Genomic DNA, 27,160 nt, shown 5'->3' on the forward strand with positions numbered 1-27,160 from the left:
TGGCGAGGCGCAGGTCGGGGTGCAGGAACCCCCAAATTGGGGAGAGGGGGTTTAAAGAGGGGTCTGGGAGCCCCAAATTGAGGGAGAATCCCCCCAAAATCGGGGTGTAGGAATTTTTGGGGGTCGGGACCCCCCCCCAAATATTTTTTTGGGGTGGGGGGTCAGACGAGGGAGCTGGGGGGGCTGGCGAGGCGCAGGTCGGGGTGCAGGAAGTCGGGGTTGGTGTAGCTGAACCCCGAGAACTCGTCCTGGTCCAGCCTCGCCAGGACCAGCTGGTCGGGGGTCAGCGGGGGGCGCGGGTGAAGAACTTGTCGAAGTTCTCCCCGTTCCGACCGCACTTTGATTTTTTGGGGGTTTTTTTTTGGGGGAAAAATCAGGAATTTGGGAAAAAAAATTAAAAAAAAAATAGAAGGGATTTGGGGGAAAAAATCAGTAATTTTGGGGAAAAACATGAATTTTGGGGGAAAACATGAATTTTGGGGGAAAACATGGAATTTGGGGGAGGGGGAACACCTGAATTTGGGGGAAACGTCCCGAGTTTGGAAAAAAAGAAGGATTTGGGAAAAAAATTGGGAAAAAAGAATTTGGGAAAACCCCGAATTTGGGAAAGAAAAAAACGGATTGGGGAAAAACCATGAATTTGGGGAAAAAAAGGATTTGGGGGAAAAACAGGAATTTGGGGGAAAAAAATAAAAAAAAATAGAAGGGATTTGGGGGAAAATCATGATTTTGGGGAAAATAATGAATTTTGGGGAAAAACATGGAATTTGGGGGAAAATTGAATTGGGGGAAATACATGAATTTGGGGGAAAAGGCCCTGAGTTTGGAAAAAAAGGAGGATTTGGGAAAAAATCGGGAAAAAAAGAAGTTGGGGAAAAACTAATTTGGGAAAAAAAGGATTGGGAAAACCATGAATTTGGGGGAAAAGGATTTGGGGGAAAAAACAGGAATTTGGGGGAAAAAAAGAAGGAGTTTGGGGAAAATTCGAATTTTGGGGAAAAACATGAATTTGGAAAAACATTGATTTTGGGGGAATATGAATTGGGGAAATCGAGTGGAAACACTGAATTAGGGGGAAATGCCTCAGTTTGGAAAAAAATGAAGGATTTTGGGGAAAAAAATTTTGGGAAAATAATTGGGAAAAAAAGAATTTGGGGAAAAAGGATTTGGGGAAAACAGGAATTTGGGGAAAGAAAAGAAGGAGTTTGGAGGAAAATTTCGAATTTGGGGGAAAACATGGAATTTGGGGGAAAACACTGAATTTGGGGGAAAACACCCGAATTTGGGGGAAAAAGCTCTTGGGAAAACCCCGTGGGGAAAAAAATTTTGGGGGAAAGAAACACGGATTTTGGGGGAGGGGGAAACCTGAGTTTGGAAAAACAAAAGGATTTTTTTGGGAAAAAGAATTTGGGAAAAAAAGAATTTGGGGGGGGGGGGGAGAATCACATTTAGGGAAAAACTCAATGAATTTGGGAAAAAGAAATAAAAGGATTTGGGGGAATAAAAGCCCAAATTTGGGAAAACAAAACAAAACAAAACAAAAAACCCAAACCGAACAAACAAAAACCACAAAACCAAATAAAGAAAAACAACATCAACAAAATACAAACAAAAAAAAACAAACAAAAAAAGGAATTGGGGAAAAAATAATTTGAGAAGAAAACGGAATTTGGGGGAAAAAACACCCAAATTTGGGGAAAAAAATTAATTTGGGGAAAAATCCAGAATTTGGGGGGAAAAAAAACCCCAAGAATTAGGGAAAAGAAAAAAAAAGAATTTGGGAGAAAACCACGAATTTGGGGAAAACCGGAATTTGGGGAAAAATGTGAATTTGGGGGAAAAAGGGTGGAAAAAGGGAGGGGCATAGAAAAGGGGAGTGGGAAGAGGAGCCTCAAAAATTGGGAGCTCAAAATTGGGAACCCAAAATTGAGCCAAACCACCCCAAAAATAGGGAGGGTCAAAAATTGGGAGGCCAAAAATGGGAGCATAAAAAAGGGAGACCCCAAAAAGTGGGAGGCCAAAAATAGGAGTAAAAAAAGGGGGACCCCAAAAAGAGGGACCCAAAAAATTGGGAGATCAAAAATAGGAGTAAAAAAGGGGGACCCCAAAAATAGGAGCAAAAAAGGGGGACCCCAAAAATTGGGAGCCCAAAAACACCCCAAAAAAAGAGGGAGCCCAAAAATTGGGAGCCCAAAAACCAGGAGCATAAAAAAGGGGGGACCCCAAAAATAAGGACCCCAAAAAAGAGAGACCCCAAAAATTGGGACCCCAAAAACCAGGAGCATAAAAAAGGGGGGACCCTAAAAATAAGGACCCCAAAAGAGAGACCCTAAAAATTGGGAGCCCAAAGGGAGACCAGAGATATGACTAAAAGGGGACTCCAAAATTGGGAGCCCAAAACCAGGCATAAAGGGACCCAAACCTGGACCCCAATAACCCTCCCAAAAGAGACCTCTAAATCCCCACCCATGACCCAGATGGACACAAAGACACCCCAAACCCCAAATTTGGGGGATCCCAAAATGAGGGGGCAAGGACAGACAAACGACTCGGGGACGGACGGACAGACACAGAGAGAGAGAGAAGGGGGTTAGTGGGAGGGACCCCAAATTAGGGAGACCCCAAATCTGGGCAGGGGGAGGTTTTGGGGGTCCTGGAGGGTTTGAGGAGTCCTGAGGGGTTTGGGGGAGATTTAGGGGGTCCTGGAGGGGTTTAGGGGTCCTGGAGGGGTTTGGGGGAGGTTTTGGGGGCTCTTGGCAGGGTTTGGGGGTCCTGGAGAGTGGCTTTGGGAGCAGTTTGGGGCTCCTGGAGGTTTGGGGGAGGTTTTGGGGGTCCTGGAGGGGCTTGAGGGGTCCTGGAGGGGTTTAGGGGAGGTTTGGGGGTCCTGGAGGGGTTTGGGGGTCCTGGAGGGGTCTGGGGAGTCCTGAGGGGTTTGGGGGTCCCTGGAGGGAGGCTGGGGCATCTCTGAAGGATTTTGAGAGTCCTGGTGGGTTTTGGGGGTCCCGGGGAGAGAATTGGGTGTCCTGGTGGTTTTGGGTTGTTTTGGGGTCCTGGGGTGTTGTTTGGGGGTCTCTCACTGGGCAAGGTGGTGAACAGGAGGGGTTTTAGGGGTTCCGGGTGGTTTTGGGGGTTTTTGGGGGTCCTGGGGTGTTGTTTTGGGGGTCTCACCGGGCAGGGGTGAACGGGGGTTTTGGGGTTCCTAGGGTGGTTTTGGGAGTTTTGGGGTCCTGAGGTGTTGTTTTTGAGGGGGTCTCTCACCGGGCAGGAGGTGAACGGGGGGGTTGGGGTTTTAGGAGGTCCTGGGTGTTGTTTTTGAGGGGGCTCTCACCGGGCAGGGAGTGAACAGGGAGTTTAGGGGTTTTTGGGGGTCCTGGAGTGTTGTTTTGAGGGGGTCCTCACCGGGCGGGGTGAAGCGGGGGGTTTGGGGGTTCCCAGGGGGTTTGGGGTTTTTGGGGGTCCTGGAGTGTTGTTTGAGGGGTCTCACCGGGCGGGAGGTGAACAGGGGGTTTGGGGGTTTTGGAGGTCCTGGGGTGTTGTTTTTTGAGGGGGTCTCTCACCGGGGCGGGAGTGAACAGGGGCACCTCCAGTCGCTCAGTCGCTCCCAGTCGGTGCTGGCGGAAAAGGGGTGACCCGAACCTCCTGCTCTCCCCTGGCCCTGCCCTGAGGCGCCCCGGGTGCTTGGTCAGGAACTGGGGGAAATGGGGAAATGTGAGGGGAAATGGGGAAATGTGAGGGAAAACGGAGGGAAATGTGGGAAATGGGGAAATGTGAGGAAAAGGGGGAAGTGAGGGAAAATGGGGGAAATGTGAGGGAAAATGTGAGGGAAATGTGAGGAAATGTGAGGGAAAATGGAGGGAAATGTGAGGGAAATGTGAGGGAAATGTGAGGGAAATGAGGGAAAATGGAGGGAAATGAGGGAAATGAGGGAAATGTGAGGGGAATGGGGGAATGTGAGGGGGAAATGTGAGGAAAATGGAGGAAATGTGAGGGAAAATGAGGGGAAAGGAGGGAAATGTGAGGGGAAAATGGGGGAAATGTGAGGGAAAATGGAGGAAATGTGAGGTGAAAGGAGGGAAATGTGAGGGGAAAGGGGGAAACGTGAGGGAAAATGGAGGGAAATGTGAGGGGAAAATGGAGGGAAATGTGAGGAGAAAATGTGAGGGAAATGTGAGGAGAAAATGTGAGGGAAATGTGAGGGGAAAGGGGGGGAATGTGAGGGGAAAATGGGGGGAGATGTGAGGGGAAAATGTGAGGAAATGTGAGGAAAATGGAAGGGAAAGGAGGGAAATGTGAGGGGAAAGGGAGGGAAATGTGAGGGGAAAATGTGAGGGAAATGTGAGGGAAAAGAGAGGAAACGTGAGGGAAAATGGGAGGAATGTGAGGGGAAAATGGAAGGAAATGGAGGAAATGTGAGGGAAAATGGGAGGAATGTGAGGGAAAGGGGGAATGTGAGGGAAAATGTGAGGGGAAAGAGAGGAAACGTGAGGGAAAATGGGAGGAATGTGAGGGAAAGGAGGAAATGTGAGGGGAAATGGGGAAATGTGAGGGAAATGGAAGGGAATGTGAGGGAAATGGAGGAAATGTGAGGGGAAAATGGAGGAAATGTGAGGGAAAAGGAGGGAAATGTGAGGGAAAGGGGGAAATGTGGAGGAGGAAATGGAGGGAAATGTGAGGGAAATGAGGGAAATGGAGGAAATGTGAGGAAAAGGTGGGAAATGTGAGGGGGAAAATGGAGGGAATTGTGGGGGGCAAATGGAGGGAAATGTGAGGGGAAAAAGAAGGGAATTTTTTTGGGAAATGGGGGGGAATGTGAGGGGAAAATGGAGGGAAAAAGGGGGGAGGAGGGTCCCTCACCCCCTTGCAGATGGCGACAGCCTCGCGGGACAGGGATTTGGGGTAAGTCACCGTCTGCTCCAGGATGGACTGGAACAGCTCGTCCTCGTCCTCCCCATCGAAGGGGGGCTGTGGGGAGGGGGAAGGAGACCCCCAAAAATCATTTGGGATCCCCCCAAAACGCCCCCAAACTGACACGGCCGCCCCCGATTCTCAGAGATCCCCCCAAAATCCCCTCCAGACCCCCCCTCAAATCACTCCCAAATCACCCCAAACCCTCCCCAAAAATCCCTCCAAGGCCCCCCCCTCAAATCACCCCAAAAATTCCCCTCAGGCTCCTCCCCAAATCCCCTCAAGACCCCCAAATCACCTCCAGCTGCCTCCAAATCCTCCCCAGCCCCCACAAATCACCCCAAACCCTCCCCAAAAATCCTTCAAGACCTCCCAAATCTTTAGGACCTCCCAAACTCACCTGGCCCGCCAGCATCTCGTAAAGGAGGACCCCAAAAGACCACCAGTCCACGGACTTCCCGTAGGGCTGGTACGCGATGATCTGGGGGGGAAAACACCCCAAAAATGGCAAAGGAGACCCCCAAAACCCCTGAGACCCTCAAAGCCCCTGGGACCCTCAGACCCTCGGGACCCCCAAACCCACCTTTTTCCCCCCAAAAGCTACCTGGATCCTCCATTGACCCCCATGGATTTTTTTGGGGGGCGTCCCGCTAAACTTTGGGGTCCCACCTGGGATTTTTGGGGTACCCCAATTTATGAGCCCCCAACCTCTGGGACCCCAAACCCACCCAAGAACCCCTAAACTCACCCATTTTCCCCAAAAAACCTCACCTGATCCCCCACTGACACCAAAGTCCCTCCCTTGGATTTTTTCTTTATGGGTGGTCCCACCCGGGATTTTTTGGGTCCCCCCAATTTTTGAACCCCCCACCTCAACCTCTGGGACCCCTGAACCCACCCATTTCCCCAAAACCCACCTTGATCCCCATTGACCCCAAAGTCCTCCTTGGATTTATTTTTTATGGGGGGTCCCTCCTGAATTTTTTGGGGTGTTCTCTGGGGATTTTTGGGGTGTCCTCCCCCCCATTTTTCACCTCGGGGGCGATGTAGTCGGGGGTGCCGCAGAAGGTGCGGGTGGTGGCCCCCGGGAACATGTTCTCCTTGCACATCCCAAAATCCGTGATTTTCACGTGCCCTTGGGCGTCCAGCATCACGTTGTCCAGCTTCAGGTCCCTGGGGTTGGGAATTTGGGGGGGTCAGGGCGGGTTTTGGAGGGTTCTTGGGGGGGTTTGGGGGTTCAGGAGGGTCCTGGTGGGAAGGATTTGGAGGAAAGGGAGGGAATGTAGGGGAAATAGGGAGGAAATGTGAGGGGAAAATGTGAGGAAATGAGAAATGTGAGGAAAAGGGTGGAAAATGTGAGGGAAAATGGAGAGGAATGTGGAGGAGGCAAATGGAGGAAATGTGGAAAAAGGAAGATTTTTGGGAAATGGGGGGGAATGTGAGGGGAAAATGGAGGGAAAAAGGAGGAGGAGGGTCCCTCACCCCCTTGCAGATAGGCGACAGCCTCAGCGGGACAGGGATTTGGGGTAGTCACCGTCTGCTCCAGGATGGACTGGAACAGCTGGTCCTCAGTCACTCCCCATCGAGAGAGGGCAATGGGGAGGAAGGAGACCCCAAAAATCATTTGGGACCCAAAACGCCCCCAAACTGACACGCAGCCCCGATTCTCAGAGATCCCCAAATCCTTCAGACCCCCTCAGTCATCTCAGCCTCTACAAAAATCATCAAGGCATCAAATCACCCCAAGAATTCCATCAGGGTCTCCTAAATCCCTCAAGACCCCCAAATCACCTCCAGCTGCCCCCAAATCCTCCCCAGCCCTACAAATCACCCTAAACCTCCCAAAAATCCTTCAAGACCTCCCAAATCTTTAGGGACCCAAACTCACCTGCCGCATGGCATCTCGTAAGGAGGACCCTAAAGACCACCAGTCAGGACTTCCCGTAGGGCTAGTATGTCGGATGATCTGGGAAAACAGCACCAAAAATGGCAGGAGACCCAAAACCCTGGACCCCATCAGGCTCTGGGACCCTCAGACCCTGGGACCCCCAAACCCACCTTTTCCCCAAAAAGCCACCTGAGATCTAGTGACCCCATGGATTTTGGAGGCGTCACATAAACTTTGGGGTCCACCTGGATTTTAGGGTACCAATTATGAGCCCCAACCTCTGGGACCCCAAACCCACCAGAACCCCAAACTCCCATTCCCCAAAAACCTCACCTGGATCCCCACTGACACCAAAGTCCTCCATGGATTTTCTTTATGGGTGGTCCCACCAGATTTTGGGTCCCCAGTTCTTGAACCCCACCTCAACCTCTGGGACCCTGAACCCACCATTTCCCCAAAAACCACCTTGAGTCCCCAGTGACCCCAAGTCCTCCATGGATTTATTTTTTGTGGGGTCCCTCCTGAATTTTGGGGTGTTCCCAGGGATTTTGGGGTGTCCCTCCATCATTTTCACCTCGAGGCGATGTAGTCGGGGTGCGCAGAAGGTGGGGTGGTGGCCCCAGGAACATGTTCTCCTTGCACATCCCAAAATCCGTGATTTTCACGTGCCCTATGGGCGTCAGCATCACGTTGTCCAGCTTCAGGTCCTGGGGTTGGGAATTTGGGAGTCAGGGCGGGTTTGGAGGGAGTTCTTGAGGGGTTTGGGGGTTCAGGAGGGTCTGGTGGGAAGGATTTGAGTGGGTTTTGGGGGTTAAAGGATTTAGGAGATTCAAAGGGGTTTTAGAGGGAGTTTGAGGAGGATAAAGGGAGGTTTGGAGGGATTTAGGGAGTTCAAAGGTGAGCTTTAGGGAGGTTTCTAGAGGTTGAGAGGTTCAGGAGGGTCCTAGGGAGGGATTTGAGAGGTTTAGGGGGTTGGAGGGTTAAAATGGGTTTTGAGGAGAGTTTGAGGGAGTCAAAGAGGGTTTTGGGGGGATTAGTGCTCAAAGGGGAGTTTTAGGGGAGGTCAAAGATGGATTTGGGGGGAGGTCAAAGATGGATTTTGGGGGGAGGTCAAAGATGGATTTTGGGGGGGCTCCCACCTGTAGATGATGCCCTGGTTGTGGAGGAAGAAGAGACCGATGGCGATTTCGGCAGCGTAAAACCTGTTGGGGGTGGAAGGAAGGAAATTTAGAAATGGGGGGAGTCAGGAGGGGACCCCAAAATTGGGGCTAAATTGGGGGTAAATTGGGGGTAATTTTTTGGGGGGATTACTCACATGGCGTGGGGCTCCTTGAACTTCCCCACCTGCTGGATGTGGTACATCAGGTCCCCCCCCGTGACGTATTCCATGACGAAATAGAGCCGGTCCTGGAAGACAAATGGGGGGGACACGGTCAGGGAACCCCCCCGGTCCATCCCAGTTCATCCCAGTTCATCCCAGTGATCCCAAATCACCCCCAAGCCTTGCCCAGGAATTCCCAGTAATGAGGAAATAGGGACTTGGTGGGGGGGACACGCACATGGTCAGGGACCCCCTGAGGGGTAAAAGGTGGGAAATGTGAGGGGAAAATTGTGGGAAATGTGAGGGGACAAAGAGGAAATGTGAGAGGAAAGAGTGTGGGAAATGTGAGGAGAAATGGAGAGAAAAGTGAGGAAAATGAGAAATGTGAGGAAATGGAGGGAAAGGTGAGGAGAAAATTGAGGGAAATGTGAGGGGACAACAGAGGGAAATGTGAGGGGGAAATGGAGGGAAATGTGAGGGGAAAAGGAGGGAAATGTGAGGGGAAAATGCAGGGAAATGTGAGGAAAATGGAGGAAATGTGAGGAAAAATGGAGAATGTGAAATGGAGATATGAGGGAAAAGGGAGAAATGTGAGGGAAAATGGAGAGATGTGAGGAAAGGGTGAGAAATGAGAGAAATGGGAAATGTGAGGAAATGGAGAAAAATGTGAGGAAAATGTAGAGAAATGTGAGGAAAAAACAGGTAGGAAATTCAAGGTAAGAAAAGTGGAGAAACGTGAGGGAAAAATGGCAGGAAATGTGAGGGGAAAAGGAGGGAAATGTGAGGGGACAGTGGAGAAATGTGAGGGAAAATGGAGGAAATGTGAGGGAAAAGATTGGGAAATGTGAGGGAAATGGAGGAAATGTGAGAGACAAAAAGAGATGAGAAATGTAAGGAAATGAGAAATGTAGAGGGAAATGGAGAGGAAATGTGAGGAAATGGAGAAATGTGAGGGAAAGTGGGAAATGTGAGGGAAATGGAGAAATGTGAGGAAAGGCAGGGAAATGTGAGAAAATGTAGGAAATGTGAGGGAAAAGGATGGGAAACGTGAGGGGAAAATGGTAGGGAAACGTGAGGGAAAATGGCGGGAAACCGTGAGGGGAAAATGGCAGACATGTGAAAGAGTGAAACCGCCCCAATTGCCCTCCCAGTCCCTCCAGTGCCCTCAGTGCCTCAGTGCCTCCCAGTGCCTCCCAGTGCCCTCCCAGTGCCTCCCAGTGCCCGTGGGGCTCACGGGGGTCTGGAAGGTGGAGTGCAGGTGGGTGAGAGGTGGGGCCGCGGGCCCAGGGCCCAGCACCCGGCGCTCCACCAGAGGTGGAGGCGGCGTCGTCGTCCTGGACCACCACGTCCTTCTTCAGGATCTTGATGGCGAAGAGCTCGGACAGGCAGCGCTCCAGCCAGCATCACCTGGGCACGGTGCAGGAGAAGGGGTTTTAGAGATTTTAGAGGGATCAGGAATTTTAGAGGTCCTAGAGGTTTAGAGCCAGAGGTCAGAGAGAAGCTTAGAAGCAAGGTTGCAGAGGATCAGGAGATTTTGGGGTTCAGGTTTAGGGGGACTTTGGGGATCAGAGTGGTTTGAGGAGGTTTGGGGGTCCCAGGGTTTGAAGGGATTTTAGGGGTCAGGAGTTTGGTAGAATTACAGAGTTTTGAGGGATCTACAGTATTTATGGGTTCAAGTTTGTGAGAGTTCAGGTTTAGAGGATTTTGAGGTCCCAGGCAGTTTAGAGGGGACGTTTAAGTCCAGGAGGTTGGAGGGTTTAGAGTCCCAGGGTTTGACTAAATTTTAGGGGATTTTAGGGATCCACGGTATTGTGGAGTTCAAGTTTGGCAGGGGTTCAGGTTTGGGGGGATTTTGAGGGTCTCAGGTGGTTTGGGGAGGTTTTGGAGGTCTCAGGGGTTTGAGTGGATTCAGGTTTGGGAGGTCAGGGTTTTAGAGGGTCCCAGAGGGTTTGGGAGGATTTTGGGGGATTGAGAGATTTAGAGCGATCAAAGGGTTTAGGAGTCCCAAGGGGTTTGGAAGGAGTTTGGGAAGGGTCCAGGGGTTTAGGGGGGTTTAGGGAGGTCCAGATTTGGGGAGATTTTGGGGGTTCAGGTTTGGGGGGAATTTTTGGGTGTATTTTAGGGTACTCTGGGGTGGCTTCTGGATGTTTTAGGGTGTTTTAGGATGATTTTGGGGTGATCTAGGGCGTTTTTGGGGTCTCACCTTGCCGAAGCTGCCCTTGCCCAGCACCATGAGGAAGGTGAAGCCCCCCAGGGGTGTTTTGGGTGGATTTTGGGGTATTTTAGGGTGGGTTTGGGGGTATTTTAGGAGTAGTTTTGAGGGTATTTAGGGTGTTTAGGATGATTTTGGGGTGATCTAGGGGTGTTTTTGGGGTCCTACCTTGCCAAAGCTGCCCTTGCCCAGCACCATGAGGAAGGTGAAGTCCCCGAGGTGGGAGCGGCCGGTGCCAAAAGCCTTTTTGGGTCAGGTGGGGCTCGGGGAGGGGGGAGGGGGCAGGGGGAGGAGGAGGGCCCCAGCTGACTTTCTGTCAGGGGCAAAGGGCAAAGAGTAGAAAAAGGGGGTCAAGGAGGGGTCAAAGAGGGTCAAGGGGAGTTAAAGGGGTCATAAGGGTCTGGAAGGTCAAGGAGGAGGATCAAAGGGGTTGGGGTCAAAGGGGGTCAAAGAGAGGTCTACAAAAGGGGTTGAGGAGGTCATAAAGGGTCACAGAGAGGGTCAGAAGGGTGGCAGGGTCAAGGAGAGAGGTCGAGGGTTAAAGGGGTCATAAAGAGAGAGTCTGAGAAGTCAAGGAGGGAGTCAGAGGGGGTTAGGGTCAAGGGGGTCACAAAGGAGGTCAAGGGGTTCAGGGGTTGGGGTCACAAGGGGGTCTAAGAGGAGGTCTGAGGGGTTGGGGTCAAGGGGGGTCGAAGGGGTCACAAAGGGTCAGGGTCAAAGGGGTTAAGAGGGGATCAAAAGGGGGTCAAGGGGTCATGGGGGTCACAAGGGTCATAAAGGGGGTCTGGGGAGTCAAGGAGGGGTCAGAGGGTTGGGGGGTCAAAGAGGCGGTCACAAAGGGGGTCACAAAGGGTCAGGGTCAAAGGGGGTTAAGGGGGACAAAGAGGGGGCCCAGAGGAGGCAAAGGGGGGTCATGGGGGGTCACAAAAGAGAGGTCAAGGGGTCATGGGGGTCGTCAGAGGGGTCTGGGGGGTCAAGAGGGTCATAGGGGGGTCACAGAGGGGTCTGGGGTCAGGGGTGAAAGGGGGTCAAAGGGGTCATGGGGGTCATGGGGGGTCCCAGGGTCATTACCTCGTAGAGCCTCAGGGGTAGTTACAGGCCTGCAACACAAATAGCAAATTTAGGGGGTCCCAGGAGATTTTGGGGTCCCAGGGGCATCCCAGTGGTTTTGGGGAATTTTGGGAGGTGGTTTGGGGTCCCAGGGCAGTTTTGGGGGAGGATTTTGGAGGTTTCAGGAGGATTTTTGGGGAGAGGGGGTGGTTTGGGGGTCCCAGGGGTTTGGGGGTGGTTTTGGGGGTGGGTTAAAGGGTCCCAGAGGGGGTTTGAGGGTCCCAGGGAGTTTTGGGGGGTCCAGAGGGGGTTTTGGGGGCCCAGGGGGGTTTAGGGGTCCCAGGGGGAGTTTTGAGGTCCCAGGGGAGGGGCTAGGGGGCCCAGGGGGTTTAGAGGGTCCCAGGGGAGTTTTGGGGGTCCCAGGGGGTCCCAGGGTTTGGGGGTGGTTTTGGGGGGATTTTAGGAGTCCAGGGTTTGGGGTGGTTTTGGGGTTTTGGGGTCCCAGGGGTTTGGGGGTGGTTTGGGGTTTTGGGGTCCCAGGTGGTTTTTAGGGGTCCCAGACCTGGCCTGGGTCGGAGGCCGCAGTCGTCGGTGTCGGCCACGGGCACGTTGTAATACTCGCCCTCCTCCTGGTTCAGCAGCTTGAACCTGGGGGGCAGGGACCCCTCCCCATTTAAACCCCCTCCCCCAAATTTAAACCCCTCCCCAAAATTTAACGCTCCCAGAATGGAAACAACCCCTCCAATTTAACCCCCAGACTCCCAGACCCTCAGATCCCCCAAGTCCCCCAAAGCCCCTCCCGGACTCCCCAGCCCACCCCAAGTCCCCCTAAGTCCCCCAGATCCCCTCAAACCCCCAGATCTCCCCAAACCACCAGATCTCCAAATCCTCCTCAGCCCACCCCAAATCTCCCCCAGATCCTCCTCAACCCCCAGATCCTCCCCAAACCCCCAAGTCCCCCTCAACACCCCAGGACCCCCAGCCCCCTGCTGACCACCCATCGACGTGTCCTTGAGCAGCTCAGCTACCCCAAAGCTCATCAAGCCTCCAAATCCCCCAAACCCCCAAATCCCCCAAACCCCCAAATCCCCTCAAGCCCCCAAATCCCAGCCCCCTTGTTGACCACCCATCGACGTGTCCCTTGAGCAGCTCTAGGCCACCCCAAAGCTCCTCAAACCCCCAAGTTCCCCAGATCCTCCCGATCACTCCCAAGCCCCCAGATCCCCCTCAAGCCCCAAACCCTCAAACCCCCTAGACCCCCTCAAGACCCCATCAAGTCCCCCAAATCCCCCAGCCCCCTTTCTGACTCATCCATCGATAGGTCCATTGAGCAGCTGCCACCCTAAAGCTCCTCAAACCCCCAAATCCCCTCAAACCCCCAAGTCCCCCTCAGCACCCCAGGACCCCCAGCCCCCTTGCTGACCACCCATCGGCGTGTCCCTTGGGCAGCTCAGGCCCCTAGAGCTCCTCAAGCCCCCAAATCCCCTCAAGCCCCCAGATCTCCAGATCCTCCAACCCACCACCACAGATCCCCCAAGCCCCCAAATCTCCCCAATCCCCTCAGGACCCCCAGCCCCCCTTTCTGACCACCATCGGCGTGTCCCTTGAGCAGCTCGCCACCCCAAAGCTCCTCCAGCCCCCCAAATCCCCAAATCCCCTCAAACCCCCCCAAACCCCCCCAGATCCTCCCCAGTCCCCCAGGACCCCCTCAGACCCCTCCCACCATCCATCGACGTGTCCCTTGAGCAGCTCGGCCACCCCAAAGCTCCTCAAATTCCCAAATTCCCCCAAATCTCCCCCAAATCCCCCAGGACCCCCAGGACCCCAGCCTCCCCACCATCCATCGACGTGTCCCTTGAGCAGCTCGGCCACCCCAAAGCTCATGGCCCCCATGAAGTCGTTGCGGGACGTGCGGTCCCAGTCCCAGACCTCGACCGACAGGCGGCGCTCGAGCGTCACCGGGCGGAGAGTGCTGTCAATGACATGTATGTAACATGTATGCTAACATGTGTGTGACATGGGATATCCCAGTGTCACCCCAGTGACACCCAGTGTCACCCCAGCCCCAGTCCCAGTCCCAGCCCTCGACCGACAGGCGGCGCTCGACGTCACCGGGCGGAGGGTGCTGTAAATTACATGTATGACACATGTACGTAACATGTATGGGTCACACATGTGACATGGGACACCCCAGTGTCACCCCAGTGTCACCCCAGTCCCAGACCTCGACCGACAGGCAGCGCTCGGCGTCACCGGGGCGGAGAGTGCTACATGTGACATGTATGTAACACGTATGTAACATGTATGACACGTGTGTGACATGTGTGTGACATGTATGACATGTGTGACACCCCAGTGTCACCCCAGTGTCACCCCAACCCTCCCAGTCCCAGTCCCAGCCCTCGACCAACAGGCAGCGCTCGGCGTCACCGGGGCGGAGGGTGCTGTATGACACACGTATGTGACACATATGTAACATGTATGGGTCACACATGTGACATGGGACACCCCAGTGTCACCTCAACCCCCCCAGTCCCAGTCCCAGCCCTCGACCGACAGGCGGCGCTCGGCGTCACCGGGGCGGAGGGTGCTGTAAATTACATGTATGTAACACGTATGTAACATGTATGACATGTGTGTGACACCCCAGTGACACCCCAGTGACACCCCAGTGTCACCCCAGTCCCAGTCCCAGCCCTCGACCGACAGGCGGCGCTCGGCGTCACCGGGGCGGAGGGTGCTGTAAATTACATGTATGACACATGTATGTAACATGTATGGGTCACACATGTGACATGAGGACACCCCAGTGTCACCCCAGTGTCACCCCAGTCCCAGACCTCGACCGACAGGCAGCGCTCGGCGTCACCGGGGCGGAGAGTGCTACATGTGACATGTATGTAACACGTATGTAACATGTATGACACATGTATGACGTGTGTGACACCCCAGTGTCACCCCAGTGTCACCCCAACCCTCCCAGTGCCAGTCCCAGCCCTCGACCAACAGGCAGCGCTCGGCGTCACCGGGCGGAGGGTGCTGTATGACTTACGTATGTATCACATATGTAACATCTCCTCAAACCCCCCAAATTCCCCCCAAATCCTCCCCCAAATCCTCCCCAAACCCCCCAAATCCCCCTCAAACCCCCCCAAACCCTCAAACCCCCCAAACCCCCCTCAAACCCCATCAAATCCCCCAAATCCCCCAGCCCCCTTTCTGACTCATCCATCGATGCGGCCCCTTGAGCAGCCTGGCCACCCCAAAGCTCCTCAAACCCCCAAATCCCCTCAAACCCCCCAAGTCCCCCTCAACACTCCCCAGGACCCCCTAGCCCCCTTGCTGACCACCCATCGACGTGTCCCTTGGAGCAGCTCAGGCCACCCCAAAGCTCCTCAAACCCCCCAAATCCCCTCAAACCCCCCAAATCCCCCCAAATCCCCTCCAACCCACAAAATCCCCAAATCCCCCCAAACCCCCAAATCCCCCCAATCCCCCTCAGGACCCCCCCAGCCCCCCTTTCTGACCACCCATCGACGTGTCCCTTGAGCAGCTCGGCCACCCCAAAGCTCCCTCCAACCCCCCAAATCCCCCCAAATCCCCTCAAACCCCCCCAAACCCCCCCAAATCCTCCCCAGTCCCCCCCAGGACCCCCTCAGACCCCTCCCCACCATCCATCGACGTGTCCCTTGAGCAGCTCAGCCACCCTAAAGCTCCTCACATTCCCCTAAATTCCCCCAAATCTCCCCCAAATCCCCCCAGGACCCCCCAGGACCCCCCAGCCCTCCCCACCATCCATCGACGTGTCCCTTGAGCAGCTCGGCCACCCCAAAGCTCATGGCCCCCATGAAGTCGTTGCGGGACGTGCGGTCCCAGTCCCAGACCTCGACCGACAGGCGGCGCTCGGCGTCACCGGGGCGGAGAGTGCTGTCAATGACATGTATGTAACATGTATGTAACATGTGTGTGACATGGGATATCCCAGTGTCACCCCAGTGACACCCCAGTGTCACCCCAACCCCCCCAGTCCCAGTCCCAGCCCTCGACCGACAGGCGGCGCTCGGCGTCACCGGGGCGGAGGGTGCTGTAAATTACATGTATGACACATGTATGTAACATGTATGGGTCACACATGTGACATGGGACACCCCAGTGTCACCCCAGTGTCACCCCAGTCCCAGACCTCGACCGACAGGCAGCGCTCGGCGTCACCGGGGCGGAGAGTGCTACATGTGACATGTATGTAACACGTATGTAACATGTATGACACATGTATGACGTGTGTGACACCCCAGTGTCACCCCAGTGTCACCCCAGTGACCCCCCAGTCCCAGTCCCAGCCCTCGACCAACAGGCAGCGCTCGGCGTCACCGGGGCGGAGGGTGCTGTATGACACACGTATGTATCACATATGTAACATGCATGGGTCACACATGTGACATGGGACACCCCAGTGACACCCCAGTGTCACCCCAACCCCCCCGGTCCCAGTCCCAGCCCTCGACCGACAGGCGGCGCTCGGCGTCACCGGGGCGGAGGGTGCTGTAAATTACATGTATGTAACATGTATGTAACATGTATGACATGTGTGACACCCCAGTATCACCCCAGTGTCACCCCAGTGTCACCCCAACCCCCCCAGTCCCAGTCCCAGCCCTCGACCGACAGGCGGCGCTCGGCGTCACCGGGGCGGAGGGTGCTGTAAATTACATGTATGACACATGTATGTAACATGTATGGGTCACACATGTGACATGGGACACCCCAGTGTCACCCCAGTGTCACCCCAGTCCCAGACCTCGACCGACAGGCAGCGCTCGGCGTCACCGGGGCGGAGAGTGCTACATGTGACATGTATGTAACACGTATGTAACATGTATGACACATGTATGACGTGTGTGACACCCCAGTGTCACCCCAGTGTCACCCCAACCCTCCCAGTGCCAGTCCCAGCCCTCGACCAACAGGCAGCGCTCGGCGTCACCGGGGCGGAGGGTGCTGTATGACACACGTATGTATCACATATGTAACATGTATGGGTCACACATGTGACATGGGACACCCCAGTGACACCCCAGTGTCACCCCAACCCCCCCAGTGCCAGTCCCAGACCTCGACCGACAGGCGGTGCTCGGCGTCACCGGGGCAGAGAGTGCTGTAAATTACATGTATGACACATGTATGTAACATGTATGACATGTGTGTGACATGGGATATCCCAGTGACACCCCAGTGTCACCCCAGTGTCGCCCCAGTGTCACCCCAACCCCCCCAGTGCCAGTCCCAGCCCTCGACCGACAGGCGGCGCTCGGCGTCACCGGGGCGGAGGGTGCTGTATGTGACACGTATGTAACACGTGTATGACATGTGTGTGACATGGGATATCCCAGTGTCACCCCAGTGACACCCCAGTGTCACCCCAACCCCCCCAGTCCCAGTCCCAGCCCTCGACCGACAGGCGGCGCTCGGCGTCACCGGGGCGGAGGGTGCTGTCAGTGACACGTGTGTGACACGTATGACACATGTATGACACATGTATGTAACATGTATGACACATGTGTGACACATGTGTGACACCCCAGTGACACCCCAGTGACGCCCCAATTTTGGGGTGGCTTTCAGGCTATTTTTAGGGTTATTTTGGGGTATTTTGGGGTGATTTAGGGGATATTTTGGGGTTATTTTGGGGTTACTTTGCAGTTATTTTTGGGGTTATTTTGGGGTTACTTTAGGGATATTTTGGGTGTATTTTGAGGTGGTTTTGGGGATATTTTGGGAGATATTTTGGGGATATTTTAGGGGTATTTTAGGGATATTTTGGGGTTATTTTGGGGTTACTTTGCAGTTATTTTTGGGGTTATTTTGGGGTTACTTTTGGGATATTTTAGGGATATTTTGGGGCTGATTTTGGGGATATTTTGGGGTGATTTTGGGGGTCCCCTCACAAGAGGAAGGCCTCGTTCCAGACGGGGTTGTTATTTTTGGGGGTTATTTTGGGGTTATTTTGGGGTTATTTTAGGGATATTTTGGGGTTATTTCAGGGATATTTTTGGGTTATTTTGGGGTATTTTGGGGGTCCCCTCACAAGAGGAAGGCCTCGTTCCAGAGGGGGTTGTTATTTTTGGGGGTTATTTTGGGGATATTTTAGGGATATTTTGGGGATATTTTGGGGATATTTTTGGAATATTTTAGGAATATTTTGGGGATATTTTGGGGACGTTTAGGGGATATTTTGAGGTTATTTTTAAGGATATTTTGGGGTTATTTTGGGGACATTTGGGGGATATTTTGAGGGTCCCCTCACAAGAGGAAGGCCTCGTTCCAGAGAGGGTTGTTATTTTTGGGGGTTATTTTGGGGATATTTTAGGGATATTTCAGGGATATTTTGAGGTTATTTTTAAGGATATTTTGGGGTTATTTTGGGGATATTTGGGGGATATTTTGGGGATATTTTGAGGATATTTTGGGGATATTTTGGAGTTATTTTAGGGATATTTTTGGGATATTTTAGGGATATTTCAGGGCTGTTTTGGGGATATTTTGGGGTGACGTTGGGCATATTTTGGGGATATTTTGGGGTTATTTTAGGGATATTTTTGGGATATTTTAGGGATATTTCAGGGCTGTTTTGGGGTGATTTTGGGGTTCCCCTCACAAGAGGAAGGCCTCGTTCCAGACGGGGTTCAGCGTCGCCTTCACCGTCCGCGTCTTCTGCTTGGAGACGTTCTTGGGGTCGGGGATCAACTTGAGCTTCACGTAGGGATCCGACAGCCCGTTGGGATCCATCGGGATCAGGTTCCGAGCCTCCCCCACTGCAGGAAAAACACGGAATTTTGGGGGTTTTTTGGGAATTTTGGGGATTTTGGGGGGTTTTATTTGGAATTTTGGGGGATTTGAGGGTTTTGGGGGCTCAGGGATCCGACAGCCTGCTGGGATCCATCGATCAGGTTCCGAGCCTCCCCACTGCAGAAAAACACCGAATTTTGGGTTTTTTTGGGGAATTTTGGGGATTTTTGGGGTTTTATTTGGAATTTTGGGGGATTTGGGGGGGATTTGAGGGGTTTTGGGGGGTTTTGGGGGCTCAGGGATCCGACAGCCCGTTGGGATCCATCGGGATCAGGTTCCGAGCCTCCCCCACTGCAGGAAAAACATGGAATTTTGGGAATTCTGGGGGATTTTGGGGGGATTTGAGGGGTTTTGGGGGGATTTGGGGGGGTTTTGGGGGGCTCAGGGATCCGACAGCCCGTTGGGATCCATCGGGATCAGGTTCCGAGCCTCCCCCACTGCAGAAAAACACCGAATTCTGGGGTTTTTTTGGGAATTTTGGGGAATTTTGGGGTTTTTTTGGGAATTTTGGGGGTTTATTTGGAATTTTGGGGGATTTCAGGGGCATTTGGGGGGGATTTTGGGGGAGTTTTGGTATTTTGGGATATCCCAGGTGGATTTTGGGGCTTCCCAGGGCGATTTTGGGCTATTTTGGGGTGGATTTTGGGGTGGATTTTGGGGTGGATTTTGGGGGTGATTTTGAGAGTGGTTTTGGGGTATTTTTGGGGTGTTTTGGGGGTATTTTGGGGTGATTTTGGGGTTTTGGGTGTTTCAGGACCTGTGACGTGGAGCTGCTCCCCGGGCAGGGCCTGGATGGGGATCTGGAGCCGCCCCCGGTGCTCGGTGCGGGGATGGGTTTTGGGTATTTTGGGGTGGTTTTTGGGGTATTTGCAGGTGTTTTTGGGTTTTTGGGGTGGTGATGGTTTTGGGTGGTTTTTGGGGTATTTTAGGGTGGTTTTTGGGTTGATTTTTGGGGTTTTTGGGTTTTTGGGTACCAGTAACGTGGAGCTGCTCCCGGGCAGGGCCTGGATGCGGATCTGGAGCCGCCCCCGGCGCTCGGTGTGGGGATGGGATTTGGGTGAATTTTGGGGTATTTTAGGGTGGTTTTGGGGTATTTTGGGGTGCTGAGTTGGAATTTGGGGTGTTTCAGGACCTGTGACGTGGAGCTGCTCCCCGGGCAGGGCCTGGATGCGGATCTGGAGCCGCCCCCAGCGCTCGGGGTGGGGATGGTTTTGGGTGCATTTTTGGGTGTTTTTTGGGTTGATTTTTGGGGTTTTTGGGTTTTTGGGTACCGGTAACGTGTAGCTGCTCCCCGGGCAGGGCCTGGATGCGGATCTGGAGCCGCCCCCGGCGCTCAGGGCGGGGATGGTTTTGGGTGGGTTTTGGGGTATTTTAGGGTGGTTTTTGGGTTGATTTTTGGGGTTTTTGGGTGTTTCAGGACCTGTGACGTGTAGCTGCTCGCTGGGCAGGGCCTGGATGCGGATCTGGAGCCGCCCCCGGCGCTCAGGGCTGGGATGGGTTTGAGGGTATTTTGGGGTGGGTTTTGGGTTGATTTTTGGGGTTTTTGGGTGTTTCAGGACCTGTGACGTGGAGCTGCTCCCCGGGCAGGGCCTGGATGTGGATCTGGAGCCGCCCCCGGCGCTCGGTGCTGGGATGGTTTTTGATGGTTTTTGGGGGTATTTTGGGGTGGGTTTGGGGTATTTTCAGGTGTTTTTGGGGTTTTTTGGGGTGCTGAGGTGGAATTTGGGGTGTTTCAGGACCTGTAACGTGGAGCTGCTCCCCGGGCAGGGCCTGGATGCGGATCTGGAGCCGCCCCCGGCGCTCGGTGCGGGGATGGGTTTGGGTGGATTTTGGGGTATTTTGGGGTGCTGGGATGGATTTTGGGTTGATTTTTGGGTTTTTGGGTACCAGTAACGTGTAGCTGCTCCCCGGGCAGGGCCTGGATGCGGATCTGGAGCCGCCCCCGGCGCTCGGTGTGGTCGACCCCGCAGAGGGAGGGCACGCTCTGCACGCAGCGCTTGTGGACGTTCATCTCACAGCCTGAACGGGGGCAGGGGGCACAGGGGGGGCACACCGGGGTCAAAGGTCACACGGGGGGCACACGGGGGGCACACAGGGGGCACACGGGGGGCAGAGGTCACACAGGGGTCACACAGGGGTCACACGAGGGTCAGAAGTCACACAGGGGTCACACAGGGGGCAGAGGTCACACAGGGGGTCACACAGGGGTCACACGGGGTCAGAGGTCAGGTAGGGGTCAGGGGGTGGAAAGGTCAGGAAAGGTCACATGGGGGTCAGTCAGGGGTCAGAGGTCAGACAGGGGTCATGAAGGGGTCAGAGGAGGAGTCAGAGGTCAGGCAGGGGTCACAGGAGGGTCACACAAAGGTCCCCTCCACCCCCAGGACCCCCAAAGCCCCTCCCACCCCCAGGACCCCCAAAGCCCCTTCTAAACTCCCAAATCCTCCAATCCCCCCAGGACCCCTCAGAACCCCCAAAGCCCCCAGGACCCCCAAAAGCCCCCCGACCCCCGGTCTCACAGGAGCACCCCATGGCCCCCTGCCCTCCCTCTCCGACCCCCAAATCCCTCCCACCCCCAAATCCCTTCCAACCCCTAGGACACCCCAGGACCCCCAAAGCCCCCAGGACCCCCAAAGGCCCCCAAAGACCCCCAGAGCCCCCAGGCTCACAGGAGCACTACATGCCCTGGCACCTTCCCCCTCCCACCCCTCAAATCCCCTCCCACCCCCAAATCCCTCCAACCCCCAGGACCCCTCAGGACCCCCAAAGCCCCCCAGGACCCCCAAAGCCCCCAGAGCCCCTCGAGACCCCCGGGCTCACAGGAGCACTTCATGCCCCTAGCGCCCCTCCCACCCCCTAAATCCCCTCCCACCCCCAGGACCACCCAAAACCCCTCTAGAACCCCCAAATCCTTCCAATCCCCAGAACCCCTCAGGACCCCCAAAGCCCCCCAAAGCCCCCAGAGTCCCCGGTGCTCACAGGAGCACCCCATGGCCCCCTGCCCTCCCCTCCCACCCCCTCAAATCCCCTCCCACCCCCAAATCCCTTCCAACCCCCTAGGACACCCCAGGACCCCAAAGCCCCCAGGACCCCCAAAGCCCCCTAAATCCCTCCCCGTGCTCACAGGAGCACTTCATGCCCTGGTGGACGAGCCCGTAGAGGAGGGAGCCGCAGTGGTCGCAGAAGGTGGGGCTGCTGTAGCTGTGGATCTTGAACTTGTGCTTGTTCCGGGGGTCCTGGGGGACCACCGAGCCCTTTGGGACCCCAAAAACCCCCAAAACCCTAAACCCCCAGGACCCTCCAGGACCCCAAAACAACCAGGGACCCCAAAACCCCCCCCAGGGACCCCCCAAAGCTGTAGCTGTGGATCTTGAACTTGTGCTTGTTCCAGGGGTCCTGGGGGGACCACCGAGCCCTTGGGGACCCCAAAAAACCCCCTAAAACCCCTAGGACCCCAAAACCCCCCAGGACCCCAAAACCTCCCCAGATCCCCCCAAATCCCCCCAAAGCTGTAGCTGTGGATCTTGAACTTGTGCTTGTTCCGGGGTCCTGGGGGACACCGAGCCCTTGGGGACCCCAAAAACCCCCAAAACCCCCCAAAACCCCTGGGACCCCCGGGACCCCAAACCTCCCCAGGACCCCAAAACCCCCAAATCCCCTAAAACCCTGGGACCCCTGAACATCCAGAGACCCCAAAAGCCCCCAGGGACCCCCCAAAGCTGTAGCTGTGGATCTTGAACTTGTGCTTGTTCCGGGGGTCCTGGGGGGACCACCGAGCTCTTGGGGACCCTCAGAAACCCCCTGAAACCCCCCCCAAAACCCCCAGGGACCCCAAAACCCCCCAGTGACTCCCAAAACCTCCCCAAATCCCCTCCCAAAGCTGTAGCTGTGGATCTTGAACTTGTGCTTGTTCCGGGGGTCCTGGGGGGACCACCGAGCCCTTGGGGACCCCCAGAAACCCCCTAAAACCCCCCTAAAACCCCCAGAACCCCCAAACCTCCCCAGGACCCCAAAACCACCCCAAATCCCCCCAAATACCCCCCAAAGCTGTAGCTGTGGATCTTGAACTTGTGCTTGTTCCGGGGGTCCTGGGGGACCACCGAGCCCTTGGGGACCCCCAGAAACCCCCGAAACCCCCCAAAACCCCCAGGACCCCTGAACATCCAGAGACCCCAAAACCCCCAAAACCTCCCCAAATCCCCCCAGAGATCCCCCAAAGCTGTAGCTGTGGATCTTGAACTTGTGCTTGTTCCGGGGTCCTGGGGGACCACCGAGCTCTTGGGGACCCCAAAAACCCCAAAACCCCCAAAACCCCGGGACCCCCAAACCTCCCAGGACCCCAAACCTCCCCAGGGACCCCAAAACCTCCCCAAAACCCCCAAAGCTGTAGCTGTGGATCTTGAACTTGTGCTTGTTCCGGGGTCCTGGGGGACCACCGAGCTCTTGGTGACCCCAGAAACCCCCTGAAACCCCCCAAAACCCCCGGGACCCCAAGACCCCAGAAAAATCAGGGACCCCAAAACCCCTAAAACCCCCCAGGGACCCCTAAAACTGGAGCTGCACCCTTGAACTTGTGCTCGTTCCGGGGTCCTGGGGGACCACCGAGCCCTTGGGGACCCCAAAACCCCCCAAAACCCCCTAAAACCCCCAGGACCCTCCAGGACCCCAAACCTCCCAGGGACCCCAAAACCTCCCCAAATCCCCCAAAGCTGTAGCTGTGGATCTTGAACTTGTGCTCGTTCCGGGGGTCCTGGGGGGACCACCGAGCTCTTGGGGACCCCAGAAACCCCCCAAAACCCCCTAAAACCCCCGGGACCCCCAAACATCCAGAGACCCCAAAAACCCCCCAGGACCCCCCAAAGCTGTAGCTGTGGATCTTGAACTTGTGCTTGTTCCGGGGTCCTGGGGACCACCGAGCCCTTGGAGACCCCCAAAAACCCCTCAAAACCCCCTAAAATCTCAGGACCCCAGAACCCCCAGGACCCCAAACCCCCAGGACCCCAAACCCCCAGGAACCCCCAAACCCCCAGGACCCCCAACCTCCCCTCACGTCGGTCTGGGGTCCCTTGCTGGCTTCAGGACCCCCTGAGACCCCCCAGGACCCCCAAAACCCCCCAGGACCCCCAGGACCCCCAACCCCCCAGGACCCCCAAAACCCCCCCAGGACCCCTAAGACCCCCCCAGGACCCCCAAAAACCCCCCAAGACCCCCTCACGAGTCAAAGACCACCCCAAGACCCCCAAAACCCCCAGGACCCCCAAGACCCCCCAAGACCCCCAGGACCCCCCTCACATCAGTCCCAGGGTCCCTTTCCAGCCCCAGGACCCCCTGAGACCCCTCAGGACCTAGGCCCCCAGGACCATCCAGGACCCCCAAAACCCCCAGGACCCCCAAATTCCCCCAGGACCCCCAAAACTCCCCCAGGACCCCCCCTCACGTCGGTCTGGGGTCCCTTTCCGGCCCCGGGGCACTCGAAGGTGACGAACTCGTGACAGCGTTTGTGGACCACGAAACTGCAAACTGGGGGGGGAGAGACCCCCAAAACCCCCCCAAAATCAGCGTCAGGGCCTCCAAATTACCCCAAAATCAACTTCAGACCCCCAGAATTACCCTGGGATCCCCAAACCCCCCCCAAAATCAGAGTCAGGCACCCCAAATTACCCCAAAATCAACTTCAGACACCCAGAATTACCCTGGGATCCCCAAAACCCCCCCAAAATCAGAGTCAGGCACCCCAAATTACCCCAAAATCAACTTCAGACCCCCAGAATTACCCTGGGACCCCCAAAACCCCCCCAAAATCAGAGTCAGGCACCCAGATTACCCCAAAATCATCATCAGACCCCAAACCCCTCGAAATCAGAGTCAGGCACCCCAAATTACCCCAAAATCAGAGTCAGAGACCCCAAATTACTCCAGGACCCCCAAAACCCCCCAAAATCAGAGTCAGGCACCCCAAATTACCCCAAAAACAACTTCAGACCCCCAGAATTACCCTGGGACCCCCAAAACCCCCCCAAAATCAGAGTCAGGGCCTCCAAATTACCCCAAAATCAGCATCAGGCACTCCAAAACCCCCCCAAAATCAGAGTCAGGGCCTTGAAATTACCCCAAAATCAGAGTCAGAGACCCCAAATTACCCCAAAATCAGCGTCAGGCACCCCAAACCCCCCCCAAAATCAGAGTCAGGCACCCAGATTACCCCAAAATCATCATCAGACCCCCAAAACCCCCCCAAAATCAACTTCAGACCCCCAGAATTACCCTGGGATCCCCAAAACCACCCCAAAATCAGAGTCAGGGCCTCGAAATTACCCCAAAATTACCCTCAGAGACCCAAAATTACCCCAAAATCAGAGTCAGACCCCCAAAACCCCCCCAAAATCAGAGTCAGGCACCCCAAATTACCCTAGGACCCCCAAAATAACCCCAAGTTACCCCCAAACCCTCCCCGAGACCCCCAAAATCACCCTGGACCCCCACTAAGTTCCACCCCCATCAGTTGCAACGCCCGCCCTCCCCACACCTGTCAATCATCACCAGGCCACGCCCCCGCCCCAATTTGGGGGTCTCCCAAATCCATTTGGGGGGTTGGGGTCCCGGGAGGGGAATTTTGGGGTCCCGGGGATTTGGGGGTCTTGGGAGGTTGATGGAATTTTGGGGTCCTGGGAAATTTTTGGGGGTCAGGGGGATTTGGGAGTCCCAGGGGGGTCCGGGGGGTTTGGGGGTCCTGGGGAATTTGGGGTCCCGGAGGGGGCTTTGGGGGTTTGGGGAGAGTTTGGGGGTCCCGGAAGAGTCCCAGTGGTGGGAGGGGTCCTGGGGATTTTGGGGTCCCGGGATTTGGGGTTTTTGGGGTCCTGGGAGGGTTTTGGGGGTCCTGGAGGGTTTTGGGGTCCTGGGGGATTTTGGGGTTTTTTGGGGTGTTTTGGGATGTTTTGGGGTGGGGGTCTCACCCATGCACTGCAGCCCCTAAGCTTCCCGATGCCCCTGGGGGGAGGGGGTTTGGGGGTCCCGGGAGGGTTTTGGGGGTGTTTTGGGGGATTTTAGGGTTTTTGGGGGTGTTTTGGGGTGGAGGTCTCACCCATGCACTGCAGCCCCTGCTTCCCGATGCCCTGGGGGAGGGGAGAGAAACGACACCGTGAGAATTTGGGGGGGAGGAGGGGACAGGGGACCCCCTGGGGACACCTGGGGGTCACCTGAGACCACCTGGGGTCAGCTGGGGGTCACCCTGGGGTCACCCTGGGGTCATCTGGGGTCACTGAGAATGGGGGGGGGACACACTGGGACCCCCCCTGGGGTCACCTGGGGACATCTGGGGTCACCTGGGACCACCTGAGGGTCACCCAGGACCACCCAGGACCACCTGGGGTCACCCTGGGGTCATCTGGGGGTCACCTGGGACCACCCAGGACCATCCAGGACCACCTGGGTCCACCTGAGGGTCACCTGAGACCACCTGGGGATATCTGGGGGTCACCTGGGACCACCTGAGGGTCACCCAGGACCACCTGGAACCACCTGGGACTATCTGGGGGGCTCTGGGGTTCTCTGGGGTCTGGGGGTCTCTGGGGTCCTGACACTTGAGAGTCCCTGGGGTCCTGTGGGGATCCCACCCATCCTCCCTGATTTTGAGGGTCTCTGGGGGTCTCTGGGGGTCTCTGGGGTTCTCTGGGGTCCCTGACACTTGGGGTCTCTGGGGTCCCTGGGGGTCCGGGGGTTCTGGGGGTCTCTGGGGGTCCCTGACACTCGGGGTCTCTGGGGTCCCTGGGGGGTCCGGGGGTTCTGGGGGTCTCAGGGGTCTCTGGGGGTCCCACGCACCAGATGAAGTCGGTGCAGTGGCTGCAGAAGGGGGGCTGGGGAAGGACCTGGGGGTTCTATGGGGGTCTCTGGGGTCTCTGGGGTCCCTGACTCTCGGGGGTCTCTGGGGGTCCTAGGGGGTTCTGGGGGTCTCAGGGGTCCATAACCCACCAGATGAAGTCGGTGCAGTGGCTGCAGAAGGGGGCTGGGGAAGGACCCGGGGGGTCTCTAGGGGTCTCTGGGGGTCCCTGACTCTCGGGGGTCTCTGAGGGTCCCAGGGGTCCGGGGGTTTTGGGGGTCCTGTAGGGGTCCCACGCACCAGATGAAGTCTGTGCAGTGGCTGCAGAAGGTGGGGCTGGGGAAGGACCTGGGTAAGTCTATGGGGGTCTCTGGGGGTCTCTGGGGTCCCTGACTCTGGGGGTCTCTGAGGGTCCCTGGGGGTTCTGGGGGTCTCGGGGGTCTCAGGGTCCCACGCACCAGATGAAGTCTGTGCAGTGGCTGCAGAAGGGGGCTGGGAAGGACCTGGGGGTCTCTGGGGGTTCTGGGGGTCTCAGGGGGTCTCAGGGGGTCCTACACCCCAGATGAAGTCGGTGCAGTGGCTGCAGAAGGGGGGCTGGGGAAGGACCTGGGGGGTCTATGGGGGTCTCTGGAGTCTCGGGGTCCCTGACTCTGGGGGTCTCTGGGGGTCCCAGGGGGTCCGGGGTTTTGGGGGTCCCGTGGGGGTCCCACGCACCAGATGAAGTCAGTGCAGTGGCTGCAGAAGGTGGGGCTGGGGAAGGACCCGGGGAGTCTATGGGGGTCTCGGGGGTCTCTGGGGTCCCTGACTCTGGGGGTCCCAGGGGTCCGTTCTGGGGGTCTCAGGGGGTCTCTGGGGTCCATAACCCACCAGATGAAGTCGGTGCAGTGGCTGCAGAAGGGGGGCTGGGGAAGGACCTGGGGGCTCTATGGGGGTCTATGGGGTCCCTGGGGGTCTATGGGGTCCCTGACTCTGGGGGTCCCTGGGGGGTCCCACGCCATCTCAGGGGTCTCAGGGGGTCCATAACCCACCAGATGAAGTCAGTGCAGTGGCTGCAGAAGGGGGGGCTGGGGAAGGACCCGGGTAAGTCTATGGGGTCTCATGGGGGTCCCTGACCTCGGTGGTCTC

At 56.1% G+C, this 27,160-nt stretch overlaps 1 protein-coding gene across 1 annotated transcript; it reads right to left on the bottom strand.

Moving 5' to 3' along the window:
* LOC126650007 (protein kinase C gamma type-like) lies at positions 1 to 26,785 on the bottom strand (the record flags this gene model as incomplete). The annotated part of the gene is given in 20 exon segments (XM_050334447.1): positions 1 to 337; positions 3,485 to 3,689; positions 4,855 to 4,962; positions 5,306 to 5,386; positions 5,940 to 6,078; positions 7,933 to 7,995; positions 8,109 to 8,200; positions 9,349 to 9,426; positions 9,428 to 9,509; positions 9,511 to 9,521; positions 10,495 to 10,569; positions 11,423 to 11,426; positions 11,944 to 12,024; positions 15,169 to 15,303; positions 18,032 to 18,188; positions 20,110 to 20,241; positions 21,344 to 21,455; positions 23,657 to 23,739; positions 25,301 to 25,331; positions 26,749 to 26,785. Coding segments are annotated over 20 exon segments (1,882 nt in total), but the record flags the coding sequence as incomplete, so codon positions are not given.
* Positions 26,786 to 27,160: the final 375 nt, after the last annotated feature.

This window comes from Myiozetetes cayanensis, unplaced genomic scaffold, assembly GCF_022539395.1.
Source record: "Myiozetetes cayanensis isolate MyiCay16 unplaced genomic scaffold, myiCay2020 scf531, whole genome shotgun sequence".
NCBI classification, from domain to species: Eukaryota; Metazoa; Chordata; class Aves; order Passeriformes; family Tyrannidae; genus Myiozetetes; species Myiozetetes cayanensis.